Source organism: Centrocercus urophasianus, unplaced genomic scaffold, assembly GCF_019232065.1.
Source record: "Centrocercus urophasianus isolate 14NV4802_14NV808 unplaced genomic scaffold, USGS_Curo_1.0 seq_12, whole genome shotgun sequence".
In the NCBI taxonomy this organism is placed as follows: Eukaryota; Metazoa; Chordata; class Aves; order Galliformes; family Phasianidae; genus Centrocercus; species Centrocercus urophasianus.
In genome coordinates, this window is record NW_024884364.1 from 4,194,809 (window position 1) to 4,211,953 (window position 17,145).

General features: G+C 46.8%; 1 protein-coding gene across 1 annotated transcript in view; it reads left to right on the top strand.

Moving 5' to 3' along the window:
* Positions 1-9,454: 9,454 nt before the first annotated feature.
* The window catches only part of FSTL1 (follistatin like 1), a 42,375-nt gene continuing 34,684 nt past the window's right edge, over positions 9,455-17,145 (top strand). The window contains exons 1-2 of the mRNA XM_042810795.1: positions 9,455-9,554; positions 9,656-9,715. Coding sequence (XP_042666729.1) covers positions 9,552-9,554; positions 9,656-9,715 — 63 coding nt within the window. The 5' untranslated portion in view covers positions 9,455-9,551. The remainder of the gene's footprint in view (positions 9,555-9,655; positions 9,716-17,145) is intronic.

Below are 17,145 nucleotides of genomic sequence, written 5' to 3' on the forward strand. Positions count from 1 at the left end.
CCAAGAGAGAGGCAATTCCTGGTCCAGAGCTACTGTAGAAGGTGTTCTGCAGATGGCTTTGTAAAGATCTTCTGGATATTCATTCCACAACTCGAAAGGATACTATGACCTCAACCCTAATTTTTTCCACCAGGAGCAGTGATTAAAAGACATTGAAATGCAAACAAACACCAATTTTTGAGAAGAAAACCATGCCATGCAGGCAGTCATGTGTAACTTACACCAAGGAAACACTCCTATATTACTTACTCTCTTACATGACTAGGTATCACCTTCCCACTGAAGGGCAGATAACGGTTTAAAAGTTTTTAAAATTATTTTCTTTCCAAGGCTTTTATCACCCATTCAGTCTTAGCACTCTCTGATGCATCCCTCCAGATCTGATTTTTTCCCCGTTTATCTGCTTCAGTTCTGTCATGTTTCTTCAAACATCAATGTTTCTTTGCTTTTTCCATGTCCCCTTTTCTTTTTTCTTGGTTGCAAAAGCTGATATCTCTCCCTGGGCATCCGGTATCTCTACTTTAACATGTGTGAGCTGACAACTAATCCATTGCTTCCTTAGCAGAGTGTCTCATCTGTTCAGAACAGATTTCACTTGGGCAGTGTATCTTGGCAGCCACAGAAAAATCACCATGGCTTTAGGGAAATTGCCTGATCTTTGCTCTGACTGAACAATGTAACTAAGTTGTTTTTAATTTTGTTTACCATTGCAGTATAATGTTTACAGGAAAAGGAAGAACAGATAGGAGCCCCAAAGGGGAGAGTAAATCAACTGGGTGAAACAGTACACCATTAGTCTATGCTAAAATTGCCAGGTTTTCCTTCTTTTACTGTGTCTGTGCTCAAAAATAAAGAGAAGAGGCCGTTAGAGAACCTTGTGCTGATCAGAACAGGGGAACAGAAGCAGGAGGTGTCTCTGTGCAGTCAAATGCATATTTATTCACAATCATGAAAGAAATGAAAGTGGAAAAAATTGTAGGAAAGAAAGAATGTGTTATTTATGTATTTTCAGTCAGCATTAGAGTTGTAGAGAGTTTATGCTAAGTACTGAACACGAAATATTATGATGACCATAACTCCTGATTTGGAGTCATAGCCTAAATTCAAGCTAATTCTCAGTGTTCTGTAGACCATAGTACCAGTGTCTTAGGGACTGATTCAGGCTATCTAAACTCAAGATCTATCCAGCTTCAGGAAGTTTCTCAGAACGGCTGGCAGCTCTATCTCAGTTCACTAGTGTCTGGCTTAAAAGAACAGAATGTGCACCAGGATCTGTACTGAGGTTAGGAAATCAATTCAAGGCGTCTCACCTTTGATTAAACTACTGCATCTCTCTGTAAATTTTCAGAAAAGTATCTCTGAATACCCCGAAGGAGTGTGCAAACATGGCTACACTGAGGAGGCTGCTGGGGCCCATCCAGCCTAATGAACCCGGCTGTAGTTGAGCTCAGTGGGAGGGGGATCCGCGGAACAGAGCCTGATGCTGTGCCATTTGGTGGTTTCTGTTTGGAAGTGACTTGTTTGCGTTTGTGCAGTAAGTAGGTGGTCCAGCTCCTCTGAGAAGAGGATGATGCTTTGAGGGGGAGAAAAACAATGCAAAGAAAAAGCCCCACTTTTTCCTTACCTTCCTCCAACCCACTTCAGTAGCTTTCCACAGCAGCGGTAATTTGGCCTCCCAGATATTGGGGTCTCACTGGTTGTGAGGAGGTCTCAAGGAGGCAACACAAGGAGCTTTTCTGCTGCATGCTGCAGGGTTAACAATCAGTCGCAGTTGTCTATCAGCAGTCTTTAACTAGTTCTGTACAATGCAATTATACCTCATCAAAGCTAATTTACCAAGCTGTTTAAATGGCTGTACAGCACTTAGTGAGCCTCCTCACACCACAAGCATCTTTTTCAGCTGGTCCCCTGCTGAGGGTGCTTCAGTCTGGGTGGTCCCAGCTACACCCTGCAGCATTTTTCAGTGTTGTCAGCAGTCTGGAATAGGGTCCTTTCTTCAAAGCTCCTGGCTTTGTTTCCCAGCCTAAGTTACAGAAGTCTTGTGGAAAATGGTTTGGAGGACAAGAGGCAGCGCTGATAATGGGAAACGTCTGTGAAGGATTGGAACATTGGCTTGTAATCCCTGGACAAAACTGCCTCATTCAGAAAAGGGGAGGGGGGGGGAAAGCATGCAGAACAAAGCTCTTGTTTCACTTTGTGAAACGAACACATGATGTTTTCTCTGGAATGTCTCACTGACAAACAGGACCAGCTTTTCCAGGGACTATGGCTCAGATAAGGCCATAAATGGCTGAAACGAATTTAGATTCACAGCTAATGTTAATTTGTCATTTCCAGGGGCAGCACAAACTCAGCCACGCCTTTGACAGATTTGGGTTTTATGAGGAGCAGGGCAGTATGAAAGGCCTCTTAATACACTGGCCCCAGAGATTCTCACCAGATCTAGCATATCCCATGTACAGATATGCATGGGGACAGAGCTGATAAAGCACGGCTCCATCCTGCCTAGCATATGTCACCTACCTGTTGAGACAAATGACGTTTCCTCCTCAGCTGGGACATGCAACCAAGAGAGGTACCAACAGGAGCCAAAACTGTTAAGGCAGGTGTTCTGTCTTGAGCAAGCCCTTGTGAATCTGTGCCTTTCAGCTGGAACCTGCCTGTCCCCCTTTCCAAGCCCTCTTACAGACCTTTTGTCCTTTCCTTTTGTTCATCTATCACAGCCTGTTGTGCTGCCAGAAAGGAATCTGCCTTCCCCTCTGCCATGTCATCAAACAGTTCAGCAGTCTCTCTGCCGCACTGCAGTGGCCCTGAGAAGGTAGCACAACATCAGAGCTCTCTGTCCCAGTCTTCCAGTTTCTACTCTCCTGGGATAAGTTGTCCAGCTTGCAATAACAACAAATTATCCATTTTGTCTTTTGTCACTAACATTTCCAGTCCAAAAGCTTTTTCTCACGCAGATTGAAATCAATGACCTTTTCTTTTGGATTAGCTTCCTTTACAGCTTTGTGTACAGCTATTTATCCTGTTCTTGCACGTAAAAGGTCTGGCATAAATCCTGACCCACAGGGACAACCTGGCTGCAGCAATTTAAGGCCAACATGTTCGAATGCAGATGTCTGAAGTCAAGCATTTTGTCTGCTCTTAAAACATAATGCAATAGCCTGACTTGCAGGAGCTCAGCAACTACATTTGCCACTTCTGTGGTAAAGCAGAGGGTGCTTATCATCTCCTGGGGAATGATAACTTGGAGTGGAATGATAGCATTGGGCCTCTGTGTGGGGGAAAGTCAAAACCCTTTGGTTTCCACTGCTTAGCCCAGTGCTGGGAGGGGAATGTATGATTTCATAACATTGCTAAGCAATGACAAGAGCTGGTCTCTAGGGTGAGCTGTATTTACTAACACATTGCACATTTTTCTGGCTTAACAGAACAGTTTTTCATTTTATAAGAGTCCTGAGGTAATGTTTGTGTTCTAGATCAGATGCCCAGACTCACCATGCCAACTCTCAAGCTTTTTCGTGGACAACGAGAACAGCCACCCCAAATCTGTGTCCTGGATACTTCAACTGACTGTAGTTCAATAAGACTGTGTAGACCTCACCTCCCAATCTCACAGATGCATAGTGACTCACAGAACTGCTGTTCCACACCCAGCCCCAACTGACCCAGGCACAACTGACACGACCCGAATACATCCCATGCAGTGAAATTCCTAAAACATCTTCTAGCAATCATCTCAAGGTCTGCTGAGGTATGGGACAAATAGCTGAACGTGTTTGAGCATGTTCTGTGCTAGCAGGTTGCCCATGCTTGAAGATGAGAAATAGCACCGTTACTCAGAGTGTGGGTGGGAGAACCTTGGAACAGCTGTCCTATGGGCCATAGACCTGACCTGCAAGCGGTCTAGAAGATGTTTTAGTACAAGTATAGCGTAAGGGTAAGGAGCAGTTGGCTACAGGGAGTGAGTTTGAGATTCTCTGACAGTTCTGTAACGGTGTTGAAAGCCAGGACATGCTAAAGCTATTTTTTGAATGAGCTGGGGATACCTTGAAGTTAGGAGACATCCCCAGCCAGAGCTGCTGCACAGAGGTTCACCCCACAAGTCTCTGAGCTCCCATTTGTCACAACTGGATTGCATGGTGCTGAGACATACAACTACCTCCAGACAAGGTCATCCCAGATCTCACTGGGCTCATTAACTTTGCTTCCATACTCTCCCTGCCTGGGACCTGTCTCCAGATACTCCAGTATGCTACGTAGAGATCATATTAACACAGACGCTCTGATACCTCAGCTATGGGACATCTGGCACACCTTAATTACCAGCATCCTTATCTGATATCCCTGAGCAAACTGTCCTCCCCAGCAGACTGCTTTCTGAAGAAGCATTGTCCAAAGGCTCTTCCACAGTACCTCCTCTGCTCAGCAATGAAACAACTCTTCAGCTTTAGTTGGAAGCAGAGCTGGAGGGGGTTTTAAATGCTGCAGGGAGGGGAGAAAGGCATGGCTGCAAAAACATGGGAAGGGGAGTAATCAACACATACCCTTGAAAGGCCTTCTGGCTCTTGGCTCTAGTATTTGGTAGGCCAGAGCTGCAAGTTCCACAGCCAAGCCACCAGTGATGATCTTTGGTTGGAGCCTGCTTCTGTACAGTGGGACGGCAGGTATTAGTACCTCTCTGGGGAATTCATCAGGATCTCTCTGCTTGCCCCTGTGTGAGAACAGCGTTTTGTAGGTGAGAGAAGTGAGCGTGGCACATGGAAGACCTGTGTTTCATTGCACATTACATTCTAATCGATAGATCAGAATGCGCATCTGAGCTCAAGACATCCCTGGGTTGATTTCCTGCTACACTTATGAGCACAAACACACTGCTGTTTGAGCTAATGGTGAAAGTGCTCTTAATGGTGTGAAGCAGGATTTGCCAGTGGTAAACAACTACTTGCTGCATAGCAGTAGCTTGCTGGCAATGGTGTGCCTAGGCTTATCGCATGGAAAATGACAGTCTAGTACATGACATAGTTCATTGATACAGGAAAGATAAAGCTGCTGAAATTTCATGCTGTTGTAGAAAAGTCCTGGGTTTGACCATATCCTCTTCCAGAAGTGACCTTACGAATTTCTCTATAAGCATGTCTGCAAAGTGAGGAAGATAACGGGGAAGAAGTAGAATGAAGTGATGATTGTTTCCTCACTTATGGAGAATAATGTGGTATTTAACAGCATGTGCTGTGAAATGCACGCAACATTTGTAGGTATGGAGATGAGTCAGGACTCCATCTTCAAGTGTATCTCCATAGCAGTACGTATCTGTATGCTGGTTTGTGACATAGCCTGCATGATGGATGACTTATCTTATCTTGATGCCATTCTCAAGACCTATTTTGCCAGCAACTGTCCACTGCAGTAGAAAAATCTCCTTTTGAGGAAAGATTCCTCACACACAGGTAGGCATTCTCTACCTTGTGTTGTTTCTGTCTTCCCAAGTGCAAGACTTCGTATTTGTTCTTGTTATGTTTCTTAACTGACCATGGTGACCTACCTGATACTTCCTGGGGGGTACTGTGGTCCTATGAGGGTCACTGATACAGGCAAGATGTCTGTGTCAGAAGGTCAGAAAGTCCTTTCACCCTGTTCCAGTAGCTCCAGGCATTTCTGCAGCTTTCTTCAACAACTGTAGAGTCAAAAGCAGGAGCATTTCACTAAATGATTGCGCGTTATGGTGAGCATGGTGAGACATTGGAACAGGTTGCCCAGGGAGGTTGTGGATGCCCCCTCCCTGGAGGCATTCAAGTCCAGGCTGGATGGGGCTTTTGAGCAACCTGGTCTAGTGGGAGGTGTCCCTGCCTATAGCAAGGGAGTTGAAGCTACATGATCTTAATATGATTCTTTGATCCCTTCTTGCTCTACAACTTGGATGTGAGTGTAATTCAAGTACAGAAGATGCTAAGAATGGCAAGTCACAGTTGACCAAGCTGTGGTCTGGAGCAGTGGCAAACACTAAGTGGCTGTGTTTACATGGGCTGGACATGGGTATGCTTCCATGCTTTGGATACTGGGTGTGTCTTACCTGGGTGCTAAGTCCTGGGTGAAAAATGTGAGAAAATTATGCCTCTTTTAGGTTAGAAAACCTAAGAATTTTTCCTTAAATAAGAGATATCAAGGGTAAAGTCTAAGGGCCAGGTTGTCAATGGCAGTTAGGCATTTTACTGTTCTAGACAATGAAATATCCAAAAGCCCATCAAATGCATTAGCCATTAGTGAATGCATTTTATACAAGTCACTTGGTCAGCTAGTGCCAGACTTGTGCGCCCTTTGGTTGGCAGTGTCCCCAGTAACACCTACAAAATGTGGACCATCTGCTGAGGGAGAGAGGAAAAAACTGCAGCACTGAGCTGCATCAGGTCTGCAAAGAAACAGAGCTTTAAGCAATCATAGTAAGTAGAAACGCTGCAGCTGAGGCAGGAGCAAAGAATGGAGGAACCACAGTGAGAAAGACAATTACAAGAGCAAAGAAGAGAAGGGAAACAAAACAAAACAAAACAAAACAAATGTAAGAACTGTATTTAACAAAATGCAGCCTGGAAGGTCACCAAATTACAGGAAAGTGAAACAGACATCAAATAACATCATTGTAAAAAAAAAAAAAGATGCTTAAATAATGTGTGTCATGTATCCACACATCACAGTTAACCACAGTTACCTCTTTGTTTTATTTTGGTTAGCAAAGTAGCTCCCTGAGCTAGTCTCTTTGAGTCAAAGGAGCATTAAATCTGATGTAGTTCACCCACGTGTGTATGTGTGCTGGAGGTTTATCTCATTTCATCTTATTGCAGTTTGAGAGTCTTACTCACTGTCTCAGTGCTGCGGTGAACCTGTGATAATGGGCTTCCTCCACTGCCTCTTCCCAACATTAAGGGTAAGAAGCTGCTTTTTCACTTACGTACCACTCAGTGACTTGAATGGCCATCTAAACACACTGCAGGCATGGTGCTCATTGACTTGAGCTCAGCACTGCAAGGACATTTATCCCTTAGAGCCTCTGTAAATGGCTGTGTGTCTGGTACAGCAGTGGAGAAAGGAGACGTGAGTGATGTGGGTGGTGGGTAGCAATGAAGTAATGTGGAGAGGGTGATATCATGGTATGGGCGAGAGCTTCAGAAGTAATTTATTGGCACAAGTTTAGCTTGGGTTTCCTTAGGAAATGAGGCTTATACAGTCACACTGGGTGTATATGTGTGCACATGCTGTAATGAGGGAGAGGCTGCAGCTTTTGAGTAATCCTTATTAGGCACCGGAGAGCCCAAAGGAGTGATATTTACAATGCCCCAAGAATGCAGAAAGCTTTGGTTTATTAAATGACAAAGAATGTATCCACCCATGTATACTAGCATCAGTCCACGATTCATTTGCTCTACTTAGGCAACAGCTTGTTACCTTATTTTGGTCACACAGCCACTTGGCATACATGTTTGTATCCCAAAATTTGCAATCCTGTACGTAAAACAAAATGTTTGGTATAGAAGTGATGGTAACTGGGAACTGAATGTCAGCAGGAATGAAATATTAATGTACGTAATAGAACAATATCTTTTCCATGGAGCAATGGTTCCCATTTTTTTTGGTCCACCAGAGCACTGCAACCTTCAAAGTCTCAGGCAAACATCATTCAACCTTATAGAAGAGCTTTTCACTGGAAGCGTTTTATATAGTTGTATAGCCAGCAATGATGAATCACCATCTTCAGTACGACCACAGTTCAAAACCAGAACTGTGAATGCATTTGCTAACACCTTATTCTAGTGCTTCTGGTTCAAACCCCTTCTTGGGGTTCCATCATGAAAGAGCAGTGATTCCTGACAGAATTCTTATTGCTTAGCTAGTATACATTATTCCTTTGCAGTTTACATTTAAAAATGTTAAAAGCAAGTTTGTTGGAACAAAAGCAAACAGTTTATCAGATATGTGGGTAAGCCTGATATAATGCTACTTGTGAGAATGACTGAATTCAGATGTATCTGCCTATCCAGGGAATCAACAAATCAATCCAAAACAAAGGTGAGTTTAAAAAAAAAAAAAAAAAAAAAGACACTGAGAACCACACTGCTCAGCATCAGCAGTGGAATAGTTAACATCTCTTAGGCTGGATTTACAGGCCAGTACCACCCTCAGACAAAATCAGAACATGCTGGGGGGGATGCTTTATGAAAGCGTACTCCTAAAATCAAAACAGAGCAAGACCACCAGGCTTGAGTGAGCACAGCGAGAGAGCACAGAGCTAGCCCCATCCAGGATAACTCTTTTCTAGAGCTTGTCCCTTCCAGTAGGGCACTGGGATTATCTCTGGTCCTGGAAGCACATACCAGCACCTCCTACCAGCATCCTCCACAGCACATACTTGCACTCAGGGCACAGCTTTCGGTTACAACCAACCTCAAAACTCAGGGAACAACCCTTGACAACTGATGTCACTTGCTGTAACAGCAGATATTTCTGTGTTTTAGAATCATAGGATCATTAAAGTTGGAAAAGACCTCTAAGATCACCAAGTCCAAGTCAAAATCATCCCCACCATGCCCGCTAACCACATCCCTCAGTGTCACATCTCCAGTTCTGGAATACCTCCAGAGACAGTGACCCCACCACATCTCTAGGCATTATTCTGCATAAACATTTTGCATAGCATATACTGTAGATGATCAAATGCCCTGCAGTAAGAACAGAAGTGATTTGGCCTGTTTGCCCACTTTGAACAGATAAGATGTGAAAGTCACACATTCTGAAGTTTATTTTTTTCTAAAAGCCTTGTTTTTGCGCTGAATGTTAACAGACTCCAACAGCCCGTCTTCTTTATTTCCCGAGACTGGCCTGTTTAGGGGTTAAATGAGTGTTCATATATCAAATGCTCCTTGGACATTAAGGATTAGATTTTTGGCTTGAACTAATGAACTCATTGGACTCGATGTTTAAGGCTTTTTCCAACCTGAGTGATTCTATGATTCGTTTCTGCACCAGGCTCTTCTCCATTGGACAGCCAGTCCGTGCTGCCAGGTCCTGCCCCCTGGGCTGGGAACTTCAAGCTAAAGATACCAAGGATCACAGGTATTTACATGCAGAGGACCACTGCCAGCCTTTCCAGGTGGGACAGCCCAGCCCACGGCGCTGGCAGACCGCTGTTCCCTCCACTAACGCTGTATGGACACGGGCTCTCATAACGACTGTAGACCTCCCCGCGTCCCTGCATAACAGCCTACAGCTACACTCCGGCCCGCCCGACGTCGGACCAGGCACTCCGCTTCGGGACGAAGCCCACTTCCCCCTCCAGGGGGCCGCCATCCCACCCCGCCCCGCGGCGCGGTGGCAGCGGGCGGGCCGAGGAGGGGCCGGGGCCGGGCCCGGGGCGGGGGTAGGGGCGGGGGTCGGGCCGGGGGTGGAGCCGCGGGCTGGAGGGTCGGGGCGAGGGGGAGACTTCCCCTTCCCTTGCTGAGCGAGCCGGAGAAGGCGCCTCCGCGACTCCTCGTGCCCCGCCGGTGCCGCCAGCCCGCAGCATGGTGAGGGGCCGCCCGGCCAGCCGGCGGGAAGTTTGGCGGTGGCGCCGGTGTCCCCTTCCGACCCGCGCTCACCGCCAGCCCTCCCCGCTCCTCTCTTGCAGATCTGGAAAACTCTCCCGCTGCTCTGTGCCCTGCTGGCCGTCGCCCGGCTGCGAGCGGAGGTAGGCGGGGGCCGGGGCGGGGGGCTCCGCCGGGCCTCTCTCGGGCCGGATGGCGGCGGGGTCGAGGAGGGGACGGCCGGCGGGACGGGGGCTGCGGGCTGAGAGCGCCGGGCGCGGGCTGGGAGCCCCCTGTCGCTCCGTCTCCCTTTTCTTCTTTCTCTTTCTTTCTTTCTTTCTTCTTCTTTTTTTTTTTTTTTCCTTTTTTTTCTTTTTTTTTTTTTTTCTCCCTTCCCCTCGCTTACTGCAATGACCTTTTTCAGGCAGCGAAAGCCATTAGCCCCCAAACTCGTAAACCCAAAGGTCTGTTGACAGAAAATAAACGGTGCCTGAATTCCCGGCGCTGCAGGCTCCGTAAAAGTGAGGTCAGGAACAAAATATTTGATAATTGTGGCAGGGAAATGTGGAAGTGATTTGGAGCAAATGAACACAAGCTGGGCTGGGGGGGGCGGCCGGGCGTGCTCTGCTCGGCGAAGCGGTCCCGGCGGGGGGGACGGACTGGGGCGGCTTCCCGCGCGCATTTTTTCTCCCTACATATTTCTCCCAGATGGCCGGCCCCGCCCTCCAGCATCGCAGCTTGGCTCCGCGCAAAAATGTATAAACACTTCTGGTTTCCTACAGAGAGTTGCCTTTCTCTGCCTCCCAGCCCCGTGCCGCTCTGCCCGCCTTGTGGCAGGGATGGGGAGCGCCCATTGAAGTCCCCACGAGCGCTGGCCCCGTTCGACTCCCATTGCAGCCCTCGAGGAAACTGAGGGACCAAGCGGTAGGGTGGGCCGGTGTTTCGGCTGCACGTACCTTGTCACATTGTAAGGGACTTTCTGCTGTAGGCATGGCATACTAAAATAGTCGGTGTTTGTGTGTGCTGTCTTGAAAAAGCCGGAATAAAGCCATAAACAAGCCTTAACTGGTTGTGGTCAGTGTAGTGAAACCTCTGAAGAAAGGAAGTGTCAGTAGTGCTTCCATAAGGTCACAGAATCATTTGAGTTGGAGGAGATCCTTAAAGGGAGTCCAGTCCAACTCTTCTGCAATGAACAGGGACGTCTACAGCTGTGGAGCAGTGACAGGGCTCTGAGTGAAGTGTGTTGCAGTCAGTGATTTGCAGAAACGTGGCAAGGATGTGTCTGGCCTCTAGTTTCTGATTTCACCAGTTGTGTTGACTCAGTTTAAATTTTAGCTGTTTTTCATCTACTATACTCCAGTTCTGAGAATCTAGAAGGTGGCCCAAGTATAATCATGCTAACATTTCCAAACCGTCAGTGTCCTCATTTACAGACTGAGAGTAAGACATGTGAGCTGTTGTGCTCAAAACTTGGTTGTAAAGGCTGGTTGGTGCCTGAGCTAATACATTAATCATAGAATCACAAGGCTGGAAAAGACCTACAAGATCATCTAATCCAACTGTTCTCCCATTACCCTTGCTACCACAAGCCACTAACCCATATCTCATAGCTCCTCATCCAGACGCCTCTTGAACACTGCCAGAGACAGTGACTCCACCACCTGCCTGGGCAGCCATTCCAGTGCCTGACCATTCTCTGAGAGAAAAAGTGACTTGGCTGCTCTCAGAGATGATGATCCATGTGTCAAAGCCATGAATGTTTTGGTTCAAATTCAGAATAACTTTAGAGGGGAGAACCGATGCCTCAAATAACTTTTCTGTTAGGGTTCCCTTGCTGCTGGGTGGTGAGCACCAGCTAACTTGCAGGAACTACCACCTGGGATATTGGGACCTTCTTGTTGTATGAGGAAAGTGGGTTGTGCTTCAAGGCGGGCTGCTCGCATTCAGAGGCACATTTGGCTGTTAGCCCCCTCTAGATGTGCTTGATTTCACCCGTGTCCCTGGCATTTAGCAAGATTCATGTGGTGTTTCCCCTCTCCTAGATTTTGGAAGTGATGGCTCTATTTCTTCTGTTCCTGCTGCAATCTGCACTTAACGCCTTTCAGTACGTTCAGAATATTAATGCTGAGCCTTGAGCTTCTAATCCATTTGTAGGCAAAACCATATCTGAATATTACTGGCTTTTGTTCCAGGGCTCATTTCTACAATGTTAGGTGCATAATTCAAGTCTTGAAAGAAAGAAAGAAATTGCTTCAGTCGATGTTCTTGGCATGACTTTGTGCAGACTGGAAAATCTGAGACATGCCAAAATGTGGGAGCTTTTCTTGGCCCAGTTCAGTAATAGTCACAAGAGCAATAGATGGTGAACTGTGTGCCTCGGCCAGAGGCCAGCCACCAGCCCCAAGCGGTGTGTTGTGTGTCTCTCTTCCTGGGTCAGACTGTCAGAGGAGGCCATTTGCTGGCATCAGTGGGGTCCTGTGGATGTGAGGCAGTTGTGTTCTCAGCTGGGTCTTTAGTGAGCAGACAGTGATCTGGGGGAATCATCCATCACAACAGAGGAAAAGGGAGAGGCTCAGAATGTCTGATGAATGCATTGCAGGTGAATCGGTAGGGCTGTAACGCAATCGATCAGGCGTTTCCTGCTGGAGCAGTTACCAAGTTAGTGCTGGAAAGGAGTCTGCTCACTGTTGAACTGGGCTCGGGAGGTCTGTAGGTTGGTGTGTGGGAACACTATGCTTACACTGGTGTCATCATACGTCCCATCAGGATACTTGCTTTTCAGCGTGAATTTTAAATGTTAATGATGAGATTTATGCCAGCACGGGTATATTGATGCAAGCTGTGGGTGGACGTTTGCCTGTTTGCTATTCATTCAGATTAATACCTAAAACCTGTAGCTACTCCCCTGATCTATCCTTAACCCATTTCTGGCCAAATGAGACTGCCTTTGGAAGGCATTCTGTAAACAGTGTGAGTTGATTTACCTCACTTTGGCCAGAAATGACTGGAGGAGGTGGTCTAGAGGATCTCTTGTCACGAGAAGATCTACTGACAGATCTGAGGGGTTACAACCCCCAGGCAGCACAGTGATGACAAGCATTTGGGACCAGATTTATAACCTTTTCTAATAATGCGCGCTGCAAACACTGCACATCTGTTGTAACCCTGGGATTAATTTTTTCACCCCACCTCCTTTTCCCTCTGTATAATCTTTCCACACGAAAAGCTGAAAAGAGGTGTTGGGGGGCAGAAAAGACCAAGTTTCCAGCCAAGTTCTGTTTGCGTAACTCACCTGAGCTCTTCCTCTTCATCCAGCTTGACTCCTGTACATAACGACAACCACACTCCCCTCCCTCCAGGGTCCTGTGCCACTCTTCCAGCACAGAGCCTCTGTGCCCTGGAGATATGGGGCTGGTTGTTCAGCTGGTGTCCATAAAGCTGGGTGTGCTTCCTCCCATTGGGCTGCTTGCAGGGCCTGGCCAGCACCAACAGCTTGCTTTCATTACGCTTTTCCCACGTTCTTGCACTGATGGAAACGAAAAAAACTGCTGTCTTAATAAATTACGCTTAATGAATTACAGCCGAGATCCTGGTGTACTTGCATAGCTCTAGGACAAAGCTGTAATTTGGACCTCAAGCTATTGTTTTAAGAAATGTCTGTTTCCCTCTGGAATTTATTGGTAAACCCTCTGCGATAGTTTTGTCCAGGGCAGTGGAAAGAAAGGGTGCTTCTAAGGTTTTTAATGGGTGTGCTGTGGATGATTTGAGAGCTTGGGTGCTGGCAGATAAAGCACATAGTTCATTTAGGACACCTCGTGTTGAACTCCCTGGCCAGATGCCTCATGTTTCTTTCTACAGGGACCATAACCTCTGAGCAGCAGCATCCGTAGTGCAAGCTGTGACACAGGAGTGATGTGCAGTGCTCAGGTGCATGTGACGCCCTGATGCTGCTCTGCAGATGGAGCTGTAGTTTGCCATTGGTCTTGAGCTGCTTTCTGCAAATTCACTGTGGTTGAGTGAATGACTTTATCTGCCAAGGTGCAAATTCCTTGCTGGTAATTAACATAAGGCTGGCTGAAAGGCTTTCTTGCCTGTTGCATTCTCCAGCTGCTGTTATTGGTACAGCTGCGTGCCCATCAGGAGGCATGGGTGCACCTTTGATCTTTCTTGCATGGTATTACATGAGCTGAGGAATGTTTCTCTTTGTGCAGAAGAGAGTTTATGACAAACCTCAGCCAGATGAGTTCTTCAGGCTCACGAGACTCGTGTTAACTAGGCTGCTTTAGCTCACACATCCTGTAAGCTAAATGAGATGGGTTCTCACAAGTGTCTCATATAGCTGGGTTGCAGCGTCTGCCTTCTCAGAGGTGTCAGCTTCTGCTGCACTGGCATGTCTGAGCTACACCGTGAATAACCAGCACCTCTCTGGACAGATTAATCCCTCAAATCATTGTCTCCAAGCTTAGCAGAAGAAAAGACTGGAATGCTGTTATGCTGTGAAGCACCTTACAGAGCCAGCTTTGCGTGGCAGACACTGGGATATATACGTCAGCTTTCCCAGAGGTTGCAGATTCTGCCACAGTTGGTGTATTAGGTTAGGTATGAACTTGTTAGAGCAGGGGCTTGTTTGCTCATGCTCTGTGGGGCTCTGATTGCAACTTCTAGGCATCATAGGTCTAAAGAAACAAATGGCAAATGAACTGCCCTGGAGGCTTCAGTGCTGTGTTTAAGCACAGATAAATGCTGCATGAGCAGTGACTGCATAGCGTGTTCTTTCTGCTTGCTTTGAAATGTGCTCCAGTTTGGTGAGCAGCTCCTTTCGTTCCAGTACACACTGGGCTGAAGACACCAGTCGGCAGTTACCTAAGATTACATCTGTTCTCTGCCATGTAAACTGGCCACCCAGAATTATCTATGAAATCTTATTGTCTGCTCTAACCTGAGATCTCATTGGTTACACCGTACCTCTCCATTTTAACAGTGTATCTGTAGTTGCTTGGGACAGTGCCCTAAGATCCAGGTTTCCCATGATAATGATGGAAAGCAAGCTTTGTGCTCCAGTGTGCATGTGTGGGATTTCTTGAGACAGCACTCCTTGTGAAGCGCATCAAGGGGAATATAATCTCAAAAAATTCTGGAGGCTCCTTTTGGGTAAGCAGGCTTGGAAGGAACAAGAGGTTTGGTGTGGATGACTGAATAGGTGGGGATTTGGTATCTTATTAGCTCAGCTGTAGGTGGATCATGTTTCCACTGTTTGACACATAAATACACGTTTTGGCAGAAGAAACTAACTGTTGCTTGAAGGCTGTTAGTCTTACTGGGTGCTCATTTCCCTGTACTTATGAGGAAAATGAACATATGAATATGAAGGAGACAGAAAGACTTGTTGGAGCTCTCCTCTGTATGGCTGTCACAGGGCAGATCCCTGTGTAGAGTTTCTCATGGCTGTGCTCTGCCAGCTGCTGTCCCAGAGATGAAACTCCGCCTGCTTTCTCTTGATGCTGTCATACTATGTGATGGACATAGACAAGATCAAGAGGCCTGAGGAGAATGGATGCTGGTGGAGCTTTCCCTCCTTATTTCTTAACTGATTTTTCCTCACAGTGAAAGATTGCAAGAAATAACGATAGCTTCAGAAGTTACCTACAGCCAGAGACAACTTCTTTGGTTCTTTATCTGTGAGGGGACCTAGGGAGGTAGTAAAAGGACTTGCTGCAGCAGTACCAGTGGTGGAACCGAGAGACGAGCCTGGTACTGTCCTCAAGCCTTTCCAGTCTGGGAAGGGGAGAATCATAGACTATCCTAAGTTGGAGGTGATCCGTACTGATTGAGTCCAACTCTTAGCTCTACATAGGACCACCCAAAAATCAGACCATGAGAAGAGAAAAGGGAGTTAAAGCCTTGGATGACAGGTGAGCAGGAGTGGAGTGACAGGATGGGCCAGCAAAGCTGTCAGCCTCTGCTGGAGGCACATCCTGACTAAGAAGCCCTCAGCCTTAGAGCCACAGGGCCAGGTTTGGTTCTGGAGCTTGTTGCTGTTTTCCAACAAGGAATTGATCTCTAGCACAGTGCCTGTGGGGCCCCTGTGTGCTGGAGCAGCCCCTGCCATTTCAGCACTGGTAATCGTAGCCTGGAGCCAAGAGCTTTCTTTCCTTCTGCATGATGTAATGTTTCACATATGTACTCTTTGCTGCTCAGGGACTTTCTTTTCCTCTTGTGTTTTGGCCACTTTTTCATGTTTATGTTTGAGGAAGCTGACATACGAGGGATTGGAATTACTGTCTCGTTTCCTATATGCAGGAAGAAGAGAGTGCCTCAGGGGATTTTTATTATGTCTGGATCGTTTAGTTGTCTGGGTGAGTAAAATTCCTCAGGGATAACCGGAAAAGGTTGTGACCCAGCTCCACTCTGCAGCACACTCATTCAAACCCAGAAGGCTGGAAGATTGAGGTGGCAGGAGACCAAACGCTCACATCTGAGGCTGAGGCTTGAACTTGGCAGAAAAGCCCTGGTGTTCCCGGCTGAGGATGGCATGCTCACTCTGTGTCAGGCAAAAATTCTGGGCTGTTCCAGCTCCTAGGTAACAAACACTGAGTGATGTCCCCCTCATCTTCCTCAGTTGATACCCCTTCTCTGGCACCACTGTGGTGACTGAGGCACAATTGCTGGTGGAGATCCATTCTGCTGTCCCCAGGACTAGGGACAGAATGCACTGGTAGAGAATGATGTGACAGTGAGTAGGGTGAGGAAGGAGTACTATTTTTTTGTTGTTTTAAATTACCTGATTTATGCCCTGCCCACAATTAAAGCCTTGCACACATGCTTGCAGATGTTATTCCCTGCAGTCCAAGCTGGAGCAGTTAGTGCTTTCAGAGGTGCTCTTTTGGGATCCTTTATAGCACTCGTAGAACAGACTGATTCTTCCACATAGTATTGCTGTCTGCCCTGGGATTAGTTGCTGCTTGTACAACCCAAAGCCATTAGTGTCTTGCAAATCCAGTCTTACACATCCCTGCTATGTGATGTCCCCTTCCTGTTCTGTGAAAAATGATACCGTGCTCTGGAGTATCTCAAAGTCACTAAGTTTATCTTGATGCTCCTTTTCCACGAACAAGCAGACCATTAATCTTGTTGTTCTGTCCCAGCAGTCCTAATTGTGCCCTGTGCTTGGTGATAATCAGTGCCTCCCCTGTGTGGTTGCACATAGATCGCAGGTTGATGGGGCCCCTGTGCTCTGTGCTGGGCCCATCTCTTTTCATCTCCTCCTAGCTCCCTTCCTCCTGTCAAAGCAGAACATTCTTCCCTGGCTGCCTGAAGAAACAGAGCTTTATGTGATTTTATTCTCTGTGTACTGGCGCCTTTGAACCTCCTCAAATAACTTCTAAACACAGCTGCCAGTTTCAGCCATGTTTAGCAAAAGATATCAGGTTCCTATGAGGTACTGTGTTCCTTTCTGTTTTGTAAAAATAAAGACTGGTAGAGTAGAAAGACACTTTCACTGCCCTTTCCAAAGGAAAAGCTCCAATGTGAGCTCACCTTTCACTGTGGACATGAGGGGCATTTCATGAGCATTCCTCTTTGGGTGGAGTTTGTA